We start from the raw sequence: 16,691 nt of genomic DNA on the forward strand, positions 1-16,691 counted from the left end.
AAATGCGAAGCTATCTTCCCCCATGCTGGGAAAGGGGGCTTCTAGGGCGGGAATAGGCAAAGTTGGCTCTTCTATGACATGTGGACTTCAACTCCCAGAATTCCTGAGCTTGCATGATTGGCTCAGGAATTCTGGGAGTTGAAGTCCACCAGTCATAGAAGAGCCAACTTTGCCTACCCGTGTTCCCAGTAAACCAGGTCAGCGTTTCGTGTGAACACAACTCCAGAGGATAAACAAAGAATGAAAGAAAAGTTCCTTGAGAAAACACCGCTTTGTATATTTCAGCATCTGGAAGCTACAGGCGCGTTCCATGGCGTACCCGAAGTGGTGGTTTGTTTCACACCGATTCCCATTCACTATGCTCAACTTTGCTAATATTCCGCTCCACCTTCCCGATTGGTGCGTTGGATGGACCAATGAGAAAGCTTCCCCGCGGTGATTGGAGGAAACGAATTCTACCCAGAAGGCATCGCGAGCCTTGGGAAAACTGGAGGGATTCGCGTAAGGAAACGAGGCTGCTTCCCCCGGGGAGAAGCGGGGCATTTCGGCTGCGGGTTCCGAAGGGAGTTCGGGGAACTCGGCTGGGGCTCCGGCCCGATCCTGGATACCCTTCAGGGAGATTGATTGACGGGTAGAAATGGGCGGGGAAGATCCGGACCGCGCCTTTGGGCTCATTTGCATGCTGTTTGCATACTTCGTTTGAAAAGTCAGCAGGCAACAGAGGCTTAAATTGCTTCAGCGAACAGAATGGAATTTACTCCAGTGTAAGTGTATCTCTTGCCTTGCTTTATTTTATCATTATTTTATTTGGAATGGAATTTCAGTGCAGGTGTATTTATTGCATTGCTTTGCTTTATTTTATTTTTATTTGATGCTATTTTAATTGGATTGGAATTTCAGTGCAAATGTATTTATTGCTTTGCTTTATTTTATTATTACTTTGTGCTATTTTAATTGGAATGGCAGTGTCAATGTTCCATTTGAAAGCCATCACAGATCCACTGTTAGACCCCATGCAATTTGCATACGGAGCAAATAGATCAACAGATGATGCTGTTAATATGGCTCTACACTACATCCTTCAACATCTTGAATCTCCAATGACCTACGCCAGGGTCCTCTTTGTGGACTTCAGTTCAGCATTCAATACCATCGTACCGGACATTCTCTTAACCAAACTAAATCAGCTAGCGGTACCTGAACACACTTGTAAGTGGATCACAAGCTTCCCAACGGACAGGAAGCAGCAGGTGAAGCTAGGAAAAATCACATCAGATATATGTACAATTAGCACAGGTGCCCCCCAAGGCTGTGTACTCTCACCACTTCTCTTCTCTCTATACACTAATGACTGCATCTCATACGATCCATCTGTTAAACTACTGAAGTTTGCAGATGATACAACAGTGATCGGACTCATTCGAGACAATGATGAATCCGCATACAGATGGGAAGTTGAACAACTATCCTTGTGGTGTGACCAGAACAATCTAGAACTGAACACACTCAAAACCGTAGAAATGGTGGTAGACTTTAAGAGAAACCCTTCCACCCTTCCACCTCTCACAATACTAGACAACACAGTATCAACAGTAGAGACCTTCAAATTTCTAGGTTCTATCATTCTCAAGACCTAAAATGGTCACCTAACATCAAAAACATCATCAAAAAAGCACAACAAAGAATGTTCTTTCTGCGCCAGCTCAGGAAGCTCAAACAGCCCAAGGAGCTGCTGATTCAGTTCTACAGAGGAATCATTGAGTCTGTCATCTGCACCTCTATAACTGTCTGGTTTGGTGCTGCAACCCAACAGGACCGACACAGACTTCTGTGGATAATCAGAATTGCAGAAAAAACAATTGCTGCCAATCTGCCTTCCATTGAGGACCTGTATACTGCACGAGTCAAAAAGAGGGCGGGTAAAATATTTACTGACCCCTCACATCCTGGACACAAATTGTTTCAACTCCTACCCTCAAATCGTCGCTACAGAGCACTGCACACCAAGACAACTAGACACAAGAACAGTTTTTTCCCGAACGCCATCACTCTACTAAACAAATAATTCCCTCAACACAGTCAGACTTTCTACTAAATCTGCACTTCTATTCTACTAGTTTTTCTCATCATTCCTATCACCCATTTTCTCCCATGTTGACTGTATGACTGTAACTTGTTGCGTATATCCTAATATTTTTATTAATATTGCTTCTTCATTGCTTATTTGACCCCTATGACAATCATTAAGTGTTGTACCACATGATTCTTGACAAATGTATATTTTATTTTATGTATGTTGAGAGCATATGCACCAAGACAAATTCCTTGTGTGTCCAATCACACTTGGCCAATAAAAATTCTATTCTATTTATTGAATTGCTTTATTTTATTTTATTATTATTTGATGCTGTTTTAATTGGAATGGAATTTCAGTGTCAATGTATTTATTAAATTTCTTTATTTTATTATTATTTGACATTTTAATTGGAATGTAATTTCAGTGCAAGTGTATTTATTGCATTGCATTGTTTTATTTTATTATTATTTGATGCTATTTTAATTGGAATGGAATTTCAGTGTACAAGTATTTATTGCAGTGCTTTATTTTATTATTACTTTATGCTATTTTAATTGGAATGGCAGTGTCAATGTATTTATTGCATTGCTTTATTTTATTGTTATTTTAATTGGAATGGAATTTCAGTGTAAATGTATTTTTTACATTGCTTTATTTTATTATAATTTGACATTTTAATTGGAATGGAATTTCAGAATGAAGGTATAACTTTTACAGTCCGAAAGCAGAAGCAATATTTTCTGAGTGTAACACCCCCCCCCCGAAACCTTTGTTTGTCTTTTTTTAAAGAATGGGAAAACCGATCAAACCAATTGATCGCCGATCAGTTCATCAGATTTGTTCAGGCCAGGTGGTGCTGAATCTATGTACCGCTGTAAAAGAGCTGGTGGAAAACAGCCTCGATGCTGGCGCTACTAACGTCGGTAAGTTACGTGTTGTTTGAAAGTTGCTAGAACTCGAGACCGTTTTAGTCAGGCTGTTACTATGTATTTGGAAGGAAGGAAGCAGGAAATCATAGAGATTTAATCTTCATTATTTGGTTTTTTTTTAATTTATAGAAGTGAAGCTTAAAGATTACGGAGCGGATCTTATTGAAGTCTCTGATAACGGTTGTGGTGTAGAAGAGGATAACTTTGCAGGCTTGAGTATGCTGTATTTCTATGTCTTCGTCTATTAGTATTATTTACAATTAATACTTTAGTTCTTCCATATATTTTTCGGAGTATAAGACACACTTCCCCCCCCCCCTAAATGAGGCTGAAAATTTGGGTGCATCTTATACAAGGCAGCTCTCCAGCATCCAAATCAGAGAAGACAGGGGAGTCAGGGTCAGCAGCAAGGTCTGAGAGCTGTGAGAGGGGAAAAAACACACACACACACACACAGAGTCAGAACCTGGGCCATCCATCAACCCTCAGATGGAGAATCAACAGCCCCCAGATCTGGGGGTGGCTGATGAAGAAGAGGAAGAACAGCTGGGTCCTTTGCCTGACATACGAATGCACAGAAGGCAGAGGAGAGGAGAGCAGTGGAAATCTATGGGCTGGTCCTTGGGATGGAAGAGCTACTGCTGCTAGTGGTCCCACCCTAACTTTCGGGATAACAGGCAGGGGACCGAGATGAACAGATGTGGCAGACAATTATTCATCTCCTGGCTGGACAGACTTGTTAGCCTGCATTGAGAGAGAAACTTTTTGCTGGAGCTGCTAATAAAAGAATCATTGATTTAAAGTACAGAGGGTTTGTCGTGTTTGGGAGCTGGATCAGAACACCCTATTTCTGGTCCGTCCCTCCTCTCACCTCTTCCAGCATTCCAAATATCCATTGGTACCAAATGCTGTAGAATAACATAAGAGGAAGAGATAGACACCTATGTGGTGTGTGCGTATGTGTTTTGTTACATGTTTCTATGTTTCTTTTTCTATATCTGTTCTTCTTTCTATAATTTGTTTGTCTGACTTAAGACATTGTACAATACAATGTTAATGTAAATGAGTACGAAACAGAGGTTAAAAGATTATGTACTGTCTTTTTTAATGTTTATATAATTTAAACATGCCTGGGAGAAACATAGATCCATCCTAAGATAAAATACAGGAAATAGTATAGATGGACCAGGAGCATAGTTCCCTCTAAGCTGAGCAGTGAGCAATCGCTCACTTAAAAATCATCATCAACTCAGAGTTTTCCAAACCTGCCCAGAAGCCGAGAGGGAAAGAGTGAGAGGGAAGGAGAGAGAGAGGAAGAGAGGAAGAGAGAGAAACAGATAGAAAAAAGAGAGGAAGGAAAAGAGAAAGAAAAATAATGGGATTAAGGAAGAGAGAAAGAAAATCAAAATCTAGTTTGAAACTAGCTCAACTATTTAAGTGGCATTTTGATATTGATAGAGTTGCCCTATTATGAGCTCACTGTTATAGACACACAGTACAGTATTTTATTTTGAAATTCTCTGAGGCAAAACAGGGTGGGTTTTTTATTTGTTTGTTTGTTTGTTTGTTTATTGATTTATTATTTCTGTGCTGCCCAGTCCCGAAGGGACTGCCGCTCAGACACTATACTTTTCCGCCCACCCCCCCAAAAAATTAGAGGGAACACTGACCAGGAGGTCTTTTTTCTGCCGTCAATCTTCTATGTTTCTAATAAACTTTTTCCAAATAATAATAATAATTAATAAAAAAAATATCTTCCAGCATTGAAGCACTATACTTCCAAGATCCAAGATTTCTCTGACCTCGTCAACGTGGAAACCTTTGGCTTTCGAGGTGAAGCCCTGAGCTCTTTGTGTGCCTTAAGGTAAGAAGCTGGTCCATGCGGGAAGTGTGCTAGGCAAAGCAATTGGTGAATCTTATGCTGGTTCCATTCATTGCCATTTCTTTACATACACCCCCAAATCCTCTCTTCCACCACTAATGTACAAACCAAGAATGAAGCAGCATACTCTTCTCCTAGGGGCGTGACCTAGTTAGGGGCTGGGAAAAGAAGCTACATTATAAGACATACCTAAATTACCAGCCACTTTATTTATTTATTTGTTTGTTTGTTTGCTTAGTTGTTTATTTGTTTGTTTGTTTGTCCAATACACAATGAGGGTTTTAGTGGGGGTGTGTGTATATATATATATATATATATATATATATATATATATATATATATATATATGTCACATGTTTAAGCTGAATTTGAAAATTAAGGGAGACTAGGATAGATCTATTTCGGCCTTATTTTGGCCTCATCAGCTAGCCATACCCATATATATATATATACACACACATATATATATATACACACACATAGTAAAATACATGATAAATACATACATGATAAATGATTAATAATAATAATAATAATAATAATAATAATAATAATAATATATTAGACTTGTATGCCGCCCCTCTCCAGAGATGCATCTTATACTCCTGAAAATACAGTGGTCCCTTTACTTACGAACTTAATTCGTTCCGTGACCAGGTTCTTAAGTAGAAAAGTTTGTAAGAAGAAGCAATTTTTCCCATAGGAATCAATGTAAAAGCAAACAATGCGTGCAATTGGGGAAACCACAGGGAGGGTGGAGGCCCTGTTTCCTCGCAGGTGATTCCTACAGAGGCCCCATGGAGGCTTCTCCCTGCCTTTTCCGGCCCCGTTTCCTCCCAGGAGATTCCTAGATAGGACCCACGGAGGCTTCTCCCTGCCTTTTCCAGTTACAGTTTCGGAGACTGGGGTTTGTAAGTGGAAAATGGTTCTTGAGAAGAGGCAAAAAAAATCTTGAACACCCAGTTCTTATCTAGAAAAGTTCGTAAGTAGAGGCGTTTGTAGGTAGAGGTACCACTGCATAAGACACACCCAAATTTTCTGCCTCTTTTAGGGAAGAAAAAGATGTCTCTTATACTCTGGAATATACAGTACAGTATTATTATTATTATTGTTGTTGTTGTTGTTGTTGTTATTGTTATTATTGTTATTATTATTTTATTATTATTTATTGGATTTGTATGCCGCCCCTCTCCGTGGAGTCCGGGCGGCTAACAACAGTGATAAAAACAGCATGTAGCAATCCAATACTAAAACAACTAAAAAACCCTTATTATAAAACCAGACAGACATACAGACATACCATACATAAATTGTAGAAGCCTAGGGGGAAAGAATATCTCAGTTCCGCCATGCCTGACGGCAGAGGTGGGTTTTAAGGAGCTTACGAAAGGCGAGGAGGATGGGGGCAACTCTGATATCTGGGGGGAGCTGGTTCCAGAGGGTTGGGGCCGCCACAAAGAAGGCTCTTCCCCTGGGTCCCGCCAAACGACATTGTTTAGTTGACGGGACCCAGAGAAGGCCCACTCTGTGGGACCTAATCAGTCGCTGGGATTCGTGCGGCAGAAAGCGGTCCCTGAGATAATCTGGTCCGGTGCCATGAAGGGCTTTATAGGTCATAACCAACAGTATGTCCCTGCATCGGTATTTCCTTATTAACCATGAGAACAATTGCATTCCTTTGCACGCAGCAATGTTTCCATTGTCACTTGTCACAAGTCTGCCAATATTGGTACCCGGCTGGAGTTTGAGCACAGCGGGAACATCACTCGGAGAGTCCCATTCTCCCGGCCGCAGGGAACCACCGTCAGCGTCCAACAGCTGTTTCTTACCTTGCCGGTTCGACACAAAGAATTTCAGCGAAACATAAAGAAGGTACGAACCACTCACCTTGGTTTTTTTTTAACCCCGGCAGGACGAAAGACGCTTCCTGAAGAACTGAAACCAGGGCAAGTCCCGCAGGCTGAGAATAAAGCATTGCCAGACTTTCTTTCCCTCTTTCTTTCTTTTTTTCTTTCTTTCTTTCTTTCTTTCCTTTCTTTCTTTCCTTTCTTTCCTTCTTTCTTTCCTTTCTTTCCTTCTTTCTTTCTTTCTTTCCTTTCTTCCTTCCTTTCTTTCCTTTCTTCTTTTCTTTCCTTTCTTTCTTTCTTTCCTTTCTTTCCTTCTTTCCTTTCTTCCTTCCTTTTTTCCTTCCTTTCTTTCTTCCTTTCTTTCTTTAGTTTCTTTCTTTCCTTTCTTTCTTTCATTTCTTTCTTTCCTTTCTTTCTCTCTCTCTCTCTTTCTTTCTTTCTTTCTTTCTTGGATTTATATGCCGCCCCTCTCCGAAAACTCGGGGCGACTTTGCTGAGATATAAATTAAATAATAATAATAATAATTATTATTATTTATTAGATTTGTATGCCGCCCCTCTCCGAAGGCTAACAACAATATAAAAAGACAATGTAAACAAATCTAATATTAAAAACAATCTAAAAAACCCCAATTTAAAGAACCACTCATACATACAAGCATACCATGTATAAATTCTATAAGCCTAGGGGGAAGGGAAAATTTCAATCCCCCCATGCCTGACGACAGGTGGGTTTTAAGGAGCTTGCGAAAGGCAAGGAGGGTGGGGGCAACTCTGATATCTGGGGGGAGCTGGTTCCAGAGGGTCGGGGCCGCCACAGAGAAGGCTCTTCTCCTGGGTCCCGCCAAGCGACATTGCTTAGTCGATGGGACCCGGAGAAGACCAACTCTGTGGGACCTAACCGGTCGCTGGGATTCGTGCGGCAGAAGGCGGTCCCGGAGATATTCTGGTCCGATGCCATGAAGGGCTTTATAGGTCATAACCAACACTTTGAATTGTGACCGGAAATTGATCGGCAACCAATGCAGACTGCGGAGCGTTGGTGTAACATGGGCATACCTTGGGAAGCCCATGATTGCTCTCGCAGCTGCATTCTGCACGATCTGAACTTTCCGAACATAATTAAACATAATTTTCCATTTAAATTGGGCTTTCAGCCTAAATGCATAACGTTGATTTCTTCTTTCAATACTAAATTTTGGAAAAATTCACCTTTCTCCCCCGTTCTCTTACACACCCGAAGGAGTGTAACTTTTTTTCTTCTTCTCTCTTTTCCCTGCCCAAAAGGAGTTTGCAAAAATGGTCCAGATCCTGCAAGCGTACTGCATCATTAGCACCGGGGTTCGAATTAACTGCACCAACCAAGTCGGTCAAGGGAAGAAGCAGGCTATAGTGTCCACCAGCGGAAATTCTACTTTAAAAGAAAACATCGGTGCCATATTTGGACACAAACAGGTAAAGAACGAGGCCGATGATATTAGCTCGTTTGGGTGATGAAAAATGCCTGTAAGAAAACAACCAAGCTCAGAGAGTATGAAGAAGAGCCCTCATAACGTGTGGTGCATAGAAGATTGATGGCAGAAAAAGACCTCCTGGTCCATCTAGTCTGCCCTTATATTATTTCCTGCTTTTTATCTTAGGATGTGTTCTGTCGAGCTCTCTGGTAGACTCCTCCCATAAATGCACAGATACAATTTCAGACACACACACACGTTTGAAAATTCAAAACAATGTTCTTTATACCGAAAATGCAAATAAACAGAGCACTCTTTGTATAGCAAAGAGCCCTTGTTTCCAAACAAATTGGTAATTTGTACAAGTCCCTTATCAGTTCTGAGATACTTAGCTTGCAGCTAGGAGGCAATTCACAGTCCTACTTCTTTCACAAAGTGAAACACACTTTGCTCTGGTTTAGTTTTAAAGCAGGGAAGAATCAACACATAAAGGTCGAAGTCAGCAAGGCAGTCACGAAACACAAGGATCAGATAATCCTCCACAATGGCCAAACCCACAGGCTGCTATTTATAGCAGCCTCACTAATTATCACAGCCCCACCCAACCACAGGTGGCCTCATTTTCTTTGATAATCTCTCAGTTGTTGTTGCCTATTCATCGCTCTCCGCATGCGTGGCTGTATCATTAACTCTTGTTCTGAATCCAAGGAGGAGAGAGATAATTGATCTCCTTCTGAGCTGTCTGCCACACTCTCCTCCCCCCTGTCACTCATGTCTTCTTGGTCAGAGGAGCCTTCATCAGCCACCGGGGGCAAAACAGGCCTGCAGCATGTGGATGTCTCCCCCACATCCACAGTCCTTGGGGCAGGAGCTGGGCCAGAGCTAACCACAACAAGATGGATATATGTTTATCCCAGGCATGTTTTAATACAGCTCCTGTGGATTTACCAACCACCTCTGCTGGAAGTTTGTTCCAAGGATCTACTACTCTCAGTCAAATAATATTTTCTCACGTTGCTTCCGATCTTTCCCCCAACTAACCTCTCGGGTTCACTTTCCTATTAAAAACACTTCCCTCCTGAACCTTATTTAACTCTTTCACCAAAATGTTCTCGCGGGCCGCCAATGGTCCACGGATCACCGCTGAATTAGAGGATCGGGGAATTCAGTTTCATTATAGGTGGTTATTTTGTTCCTAGGTACAAACTCTGATTCCCTTTGTACAACTGCCGCCAAGCGACGAAGTCTGCGAAGAATATGGCTTGAATGTTTCTACTCTGCCCACTAAGTTTTATACGTAAGTGGAAAAAAATCTGATTTTTTTTTTCTTGGAATGCTTTCCTGTTCTTCATTTGGGTTTAAAAGCCAGAGCTACCGGGCACAACATATATACAATATATAACATACACACACACACACACAAAAGGTACTTCTCATCTTATGACGAATTGCTTAGCAATTGCTCAAAATTACGAGAGAAACCCCACCCTCAAGTATGCCTGTATACCAGTGTTTCCCAACCTTGGCAACTTGAAGATATTTGGACTTCAACTCCCAGAATTTCCCAGCCAGAGAATGCTGTCTGGGGAATTCTGGGAGTTGAAGTTCAGATATCTTCAAGTTGCCAAGGTTGGGAAACATTACTGTTAGGAAACAGCCCTTCATGGCACCGGACCAGAATATCTCCGGGACCGCCTTCTGCCGCACGAATCCCAGCGACCAGTTAGGTCCCACAGAGTTGGCCTTCTCCGGGTCCCGTCAACTAAACAATGTTCTTTTGGCGGGACCCAGGGGAAGAGCCTTCTCTGTGGCGGCCCCGACCCTTTGGAACCCATTCCCCCCAGATATCAGAGTTGCCCCCACCCTCCTTGCCTTTCGTAAGCGCCTTAAAACCCACCTCTGTCGTCAGGCATGGGGGAATTGAGACTTTCCCTCCCCCTAGGCTTATAAAATGTATGCATGGTATGTCAGTATGTAAGATTGGTTTCTAAACTGGGGTTTTAAATTAACTTAAATATTAGATTTGTTTACATTGTATTATTATTGCTGTTAGCCGCCCCGAGTCTGCGGAGAGGGGCGGCATACAAATCTGATAGATAGATAGATAGATAGATAGATAGATAGATAGATAGATAGATAGATAGATAGATAGATAGATAGATAGATAGATAGATAGATAATTAATTAATACTGTATACGATGCTCTGGAGCTAGTGCAGTAGTTTTTATCCCTGTTAAAACATGTTAAATAACTTTTTGGGTCTGCTTTGTTTTTGTGGGATTCTCTTAAAGGATCACAGGATTTGTTTCGCAGTGCAATCACGGCGACGGTAGGAGCACAACGGATCGGCAGTTCTTTTTTATTAACCAGCGGCCCTGCGACCCAGGAAAGGTATGTATTTCTCCTGCAGGAGACCCTCTCTTGGAGTGGTGCGGTGGCTTACAGGTGGAGCTCTCGCCTCACAATCAGGAGGCTGTGAGTTCGATCCCAGGGGCACACTTAGACTATAGTATATCTCCTTCTCCAGGTCCCGTCAACCAGACAATGTCATTTGGCGGGGCCGAAAGGAAGAGCCTTTTCTGTGGGGGCCCCGGCCCTCTGGAATCAGCTCCACCCAGAGATTCGCACTGCCTCCACCCTCCTCGCCTTTCGCAAGAGACTCAAGGCTCACTTATGACACCAGGCCTCGAGCAATTAGATCTAGACTCCCTGGCCAATAAATGTGATGTATGACGTGATTGAATTTGATTTATTTTAATATATTGGGTTTTTTAGCTTACGTAGTTTTTTTATTAATTAGATTTGTTTTTGTACTCACTGGTTTATATTGCATCCTGTGAGATGCCCCGAGTCTTCGGAGAGGGCAGCATACAACAATAATAATGATAATGATAATAATAATAGAATAGAATTTTTATTGGCCAAGTGTGATTGGACACACAAGGAATTTGTCTTGGTGCATATAATGATAATGATAGTAATAGTAATAATAATACCTGCTGGACAGAACTCCGCATTGGCAACAGGAAAGGCAATGGGCCATTCAAACACTCTGCTAGTTCCATTCAGTTGCCCAGAATCTACCCTGCAAGGCATTATGGAATCATTAAATGAAGATAATTCACAAGAGCCTCTCTCTTTTTTTAAAAAAGTTTTTTTTAATTTGTAATGCAATTTTTAAAAAGAAAAACATGGGCATGACCTAACATTCCAGTTTAAACATTTCCATCGAGTTATTTCTCCTCCTAAATACAATTCTTTCTCTCTGTATAAATATATCCCAACTTTATGTACAGTACTAAATTCATTTTTTCCCTATTCGCTAACATAAGAATATATACATTTCCAACTTATTGCTAATTCATAATCCCGACAGTCCTCCTCGATTCTCACCACCAGTGGTACAATTTACTTCAGATTTCAAAGTATTCTGATTCATTCCTATCTTTCAATTCCTGGGGCCGTTGATCAATGACACAACTTTAGATTCGGACCCATAAAGATATGTATGATATTTTAAGGGGTTTTAAACTGTTTGAATTGCTTTTCTAAATGTTTTTTTCTTCTTGCTGGAAGCTGCCCAGAGTCTTTCAGGAGTTGGGCATAAATTAAATTAAATTAAATTAAATTAAATTAAATTAAATTAAATTAAATTAAATTAAATTAAATTACAGTGGTACCTCGAGATACGAGTTTAATTCGTTCCGGACCTGGGCTCTTAAGTCGAGCAGCTCTTATCTCGAACAACTTTTCCCCATAGGAATTAATGTAAATAATTTTAATTGGTTCCAGCCCTCAAAAAACTCACAAAGTTAGTCTAAATTATGCAGAAAGACATGTTTTTAATGAAGAAATGTACATGTACATATAAATGAATAATGACGTTTCTTTCACTTAACTTGTAAACTTTCTTAAACTTTTAAATTTACATATGTTCAACTTCTCTGCCACCCAATCCTGTAGGACAGAGGTCCCCAACCCTTTTTGCACCAGGGACCGGCTTTAAGCGATCAAGAGAGGAATGGGTGAATGAATGGACGGAGGGTGGGAAGGAAGGAAGGAAAGAGGGAAGGGACAGGAACAGAGGAAGGAAGCAAGGAAACTTATGAAAGGGGAGAGTAAGAGAGGAATGAGTGAAGGGAGGGAGGGAGGGAAGAAGGTGGGAAGGAGAAAGAAAAGAAGAAATAGAGGAAGGGAAGGTAAAAGAGAGAAAGAAAAAGAGCAAGAAAGAAAGCTGCAAGCACCCCCCCCAAGCCCCCCAGGCCGGCTGCAACCTTTTAAAACACGCGCGCCGCTTCACAGCTGTCTCCTGAAGCCGAACGCGGAAGTTAGTGTTTGGCTTCAGGAGACAGCTCCTTGGCGCTTGTATCTCGAATTTGGGCTTGTAAGTAGAACAAAAATATCTCTCCCCTCCCAGCTCTTATCTCGAGTTGCTCTTAAGTAGAGCAGCTCTTATGTCGGGGTTCCACTATATATAATCCATCGTAAGTCTGTCCATTTCATCACGAGACAGTATTTTATGCAATATCTCTTCCTTTGAGGGGGTTTCTTTGTTCTTCCTATTTTTGTGCAAAATCTAGCATCAGTCAAAATATGTAACATTAACATATATAACTCTCTTGATTCTGCTCTTCTACACACAAGTCCTCAATTTTCAATCACAATTGAGCCCAACATTTCTGCTAGGTCGTTCAGTGAATTTTGCCCCATTTTACAACCACTAAACAGTTGTTTAGTGAATCACTGCTGTCACTCAGGGGGCATTATATCTTTTTAAATCTCAACCAAATTCAACCGACGTCTGTTGTTTTTTCTTTTTTCTGAACAGGTTTCCAAAGTTATTAATGAAATCTATCATATGTATAACAGGCACCAATATCCGTTTATTGTTCTTAACATCCGTGCAGAATCTGGTGAGTTTTATCATCATCTCCACCGTTGGCTCCTATTTTTTCTAAATTAGGATGATTTGGCCTGCTTAATTATCATCATAACTGTTAAGTCCTCGACTTCTGACTCGCCTAGAACAAGGGTGGGCAAAGTTGGCTCTTCTATGACATGTGGACTTCAACTCCCAGAGTTCCTGATCTAGCATGATTGGCTCAGGAATTCTGGGAGTTGAAGTCCACAACTCATAAAAAGAGCCAATTTTGCCTACCCCTGGCCTAGGAGACTGCTGCTAGAGCCTGATTGGCTAAAGCACAAGAAGCCGACAAGCAGGAAATTAAAGCATTCATATTGGATGGCTGTTCGACAGCTCCACTACAAAAGGAGCTGTCAAAGCCAGGTTGCTGTTCTTTTACTGAGTTGAAGCTGTGGTGCTGAAGTAGAGAAATAAAGGTTCCCGTTTAAACACAAGACTCATCTGCATCTGTCAACCTGGCAAACGTCTAATTCAACAATAACATTCTGATAAGCAAATAATTATGGACTCAGAGGACGCAGAGCCTGTGGAGGGGACAGACAGGCGTCCTGTATTTCTGGCACCTGAGAGTGACAGTGAAAGTGATGAGGGCTCAGGGTCAGAACAACTTCTGCACTTCTTGTCATGAGTGAGTCAGTACTTCCTGTCAGGAATGACTTTGCATTTCCTGTCATGAGTGACTCGGGGTAAGAGGAGGAGCCTATTCTGGATGCAAGAGTTGAGAGAACAACTAGAAGACAGGAATGGTTGGCTAAAAGAAGAATCACTCATGAGTAGTCCTGCTGGATAATGGGTTATTTAAGATGAGGCATGCCCGGCTTTGTTGCAGAAAACAACATTGTTCATTTAGAAATAGTCTTGACTTGCTGTTCTGTCGGGCTCTCTGGTACACTCCTCCCAAAAATTCACAGGTACAAATTTCAGACACACACACACGTTTGAAAATTCAAAACAATGTTCTTTATAATGAAAATTCCCTTAACCTAAGCCCTCTTTTGGTATAGCAAAGAGCACTCGTCTCCAAACAAACTGGTAATTGGTACAAGTCCCTTATCAGTTCTGAGATACTTATCTTGCAGCTGTGAGGCAATTCACAGTCCTTCTTCTTTCACAAAGTGAAACATACTTTGCTCTGGCTTAGTTTCAAAGCCGGGGGGAAAATCAGCACACAAAAGGTCAAAGTCAGTAAAGCAGTCACGAAACACTAGGATCAGATAATCCTCCACAATGGCCAAACCCACAGGCTGCTATTTATAGCAGCCTCACTAATGACCACAGCCCCACCCAACCACAGGTGGCCTCATTTTCTTTGATAATAATCTCGCAGTTGTTGCTGCCTATGCATCGCTCTCCGCATGCGTGGCTGTATCATTAACTCTTGTTCTGAATCCAAGGAGGAGCTAGATAATTGATCTCCTTCTGAGCTGTCTGCCACACTCTCCTCCTCCCTGTCACTCATGTCTTCTTGGTCAGAGAAGCCTTCATCATCAGATTCCACCGGGGGCAAACCAGGCCTGCAGCATGTGGCTGGCTCACCCACATCCACAGTCCTTGGGGCAGGAGCTGGGGCAGAGCTAACCACAAAACCTGCATTCAGTTTGATTTCAAAAGAGAACATTCTTACCTTTACTAATGAGCTTCAGTCTTCCAGTTAATTTCTGCGAACTTCTCTTTGGAACTCTTGCTACAAATGGTAATATTATCCTGGGATTTTGGCCAACTGATAACATTTTGCTAGATTTGCTTCTCTTTTTGAAAAGACTCTTTTAAGACTCCTACAATACTGAGACTTTTGTAAATATTAAATCCTTTTATTAGTTAGACAATTGGTGTGCATCTGATTGTTGGGGCTCAGCATTAAGATAGAATACTACCTAATTATCATAATAAGCCTGAATGTTGGAGCCCATCGGTAGGTACAAAGAAAGAGAAAGATAACCAAAGAACGTGGAGTTGCTTTTCATTTCAGGATGCGTGGACATCAACGTGACTCCGGATAAAAGGCAGATCTTGCTCCAGGAAGAGAAGCTTTTATTAGCAATCCTAAAGACATCCTTGATGGCCATGTTTGGCACGGACGTTAATAAATTGGTGGTGAATCAAAAGCTGACCGACCTTGAAGGTAGGAAGTCGAGTTGCCTACATCCAGTGTATAAGACGTACCCAAGTTTTCACCCTCTTATACTGTACTGTACTCTGAAAAATACGGTATATATTTTTCTTGTTATACAGAGTCCTCAACTTACAATCATTCATTTATTATTATTATTATTATTATTATTATTATTATTATTATTATTATTATTATTATTATTATGTCAGTACAACACAGCAAATGAGATCACTATGCTGGATTTCGTATTTCATCACCAGTCGGGCGCTTCCAAGCACCTAGGACTGCGTGATGTAGCGGCGAATTATGTTTGCCGATCCCAGTAAAGCGGCCTTTTGCAATTGACAGATGGAGATTTTATCAATTCCGATGGTTTTCAAATGTCCCCTGAGATCCTTTGGCACTGTGCCCAGCGTGCCAAGGACCACTGGGACCACTTTCATGGGCTTATGCCAGAGTCGTTGCAGCTCGATTTTTAGATCTTCGTATTTCACTAATTTCTCTAGCTGCTTCTCCTCAATTCTGCTGTCTCCTGGGATTGCGATGTCGATGATCCATACTTTCTTTTTCTCCACGATCACAATGTCTGGTGTGTTATGCTTCAGAATTCGGTCAGTCTGAAGTCGGAAGTCCCACAGTAGTTTTGCTTGCTCATTTTCGACCACTTTTTCGGGCTTATGATCCCACCAGTTCTTTGTATTATTATTGTTGTTGTTGTTGTTGTTGTTGTTGTTATTGTTATTATTATTTATTAGATTTGTATGCCGCCCCTCTCTGCAGACTCGGGGCAGCTCACAACAACAATAAAACAATGTACAACAAATCTAATAATTTAGGAATCACTAAAAACCCCTTATTAAAAAGCAAACATACACACAAACATACCATGCATAAACTGTATAGGCCCGGGGGAGATGTCTCAATTCCCCCATGCCTGACGGCAGAGGTGCATTTCAAAGTTACAACAGCACTGAAGAACCTAAATTCAAAATTCACTGTCAGGGTTCCAAATAATACACCCAAATCAAACAAAACTCGGAGGCAGGTATATTCCTCAAAGAATAGCTTTATTGGATAATTATATTGGCACAGTACTGGTGAAAACCGACTCTGAAGGTTCCCACAGTTTTTACCTAATTAAAAGTTTTTTTCCCCAAACAATCAATCACATGGTCCAATCAAGGTGTCGTCTGGTCGCCTGGTAACATTGCTCCTCCTCTCTCTGACCAGGTGTGAGAATGTCCCTTGGTTCTCAAGAGAAAGTATTTTGCTTTGCCTACAAAACTCCAGCAACAATGAAGTTTCAAAATGGCTTCGGTCAGGTCAGCTTCAGGGTTGTCATTCACACGCTTGACAGTTGACTCGTATTTATGACGGTTGTAGTGTCCCGAGGTCATCTGATCCTCTTTTGCGACCTTCTGATCAATAAACGGTCACTTAAATTAACAACTGTGGCAAGAAAGG

The 16,691-nt window shown here is 41.4% G+C and overlaps 1 protein-coding gene across 1 annotated transcript in view; it reads left to right on the forward strand.

The window, feature by feature from the left end:
• The first annotated feature begins 487 nt into the window (after positions 1 to 487).
• Positions 488 to 16,691, forward strand: part of PMS2 (PMS1 homolog 2, mismatch repair system component) — a 24,190-nt gene continuing 7,986 nt past the window's right edge. The window contains exons 1-7 of the mRNA XM_070761217.1: positions 488 to 764; positions 2,867 to 3,000; positions 3,136 to 3,222; positions 4,768 to 4,870; positions 6,577 to 6,760; positions 8,023 to 8,190; positions 9,389 to 9,486. Coding sequence (XP_070617318.1) covers positions 748 to 764; positions 2,867 to 3,000; positions 3,136 to 3,222; positions 4,768 to 4,870; positions 6,577 to 6,760; positions 8,023 to 8,190; positions 9,389 to 9,486 — 791 coding nt within the window. The 5' untranslated portion in view covers positions 488 to 747. The remainder of the gene's footprint in view (positions 765 to 2,866; positions 3,001 to 3,135; positions 3,223 to 4,767; positions 4,871 to 6,576; positions 6,761 to 8,022; positions 8,191 to 9,388; positions 9,487 to 16,691) is intronic.

Source organism: Erythrolamprus reginae, chromosome 9 (assembly GCF_031021105.1).
Source record: "Erythrolamprus reginae isolate rEryReg1 chromosome 9, rEryReg1.hap1, whole genome shotgun sequence".
Lineage (NCBI taxonomy): Eukaryota > Metazoa > Chordata > Lepidosauria > Squamata > Dipsadidae > Erythrolamprus > Erythrolamprus reginae.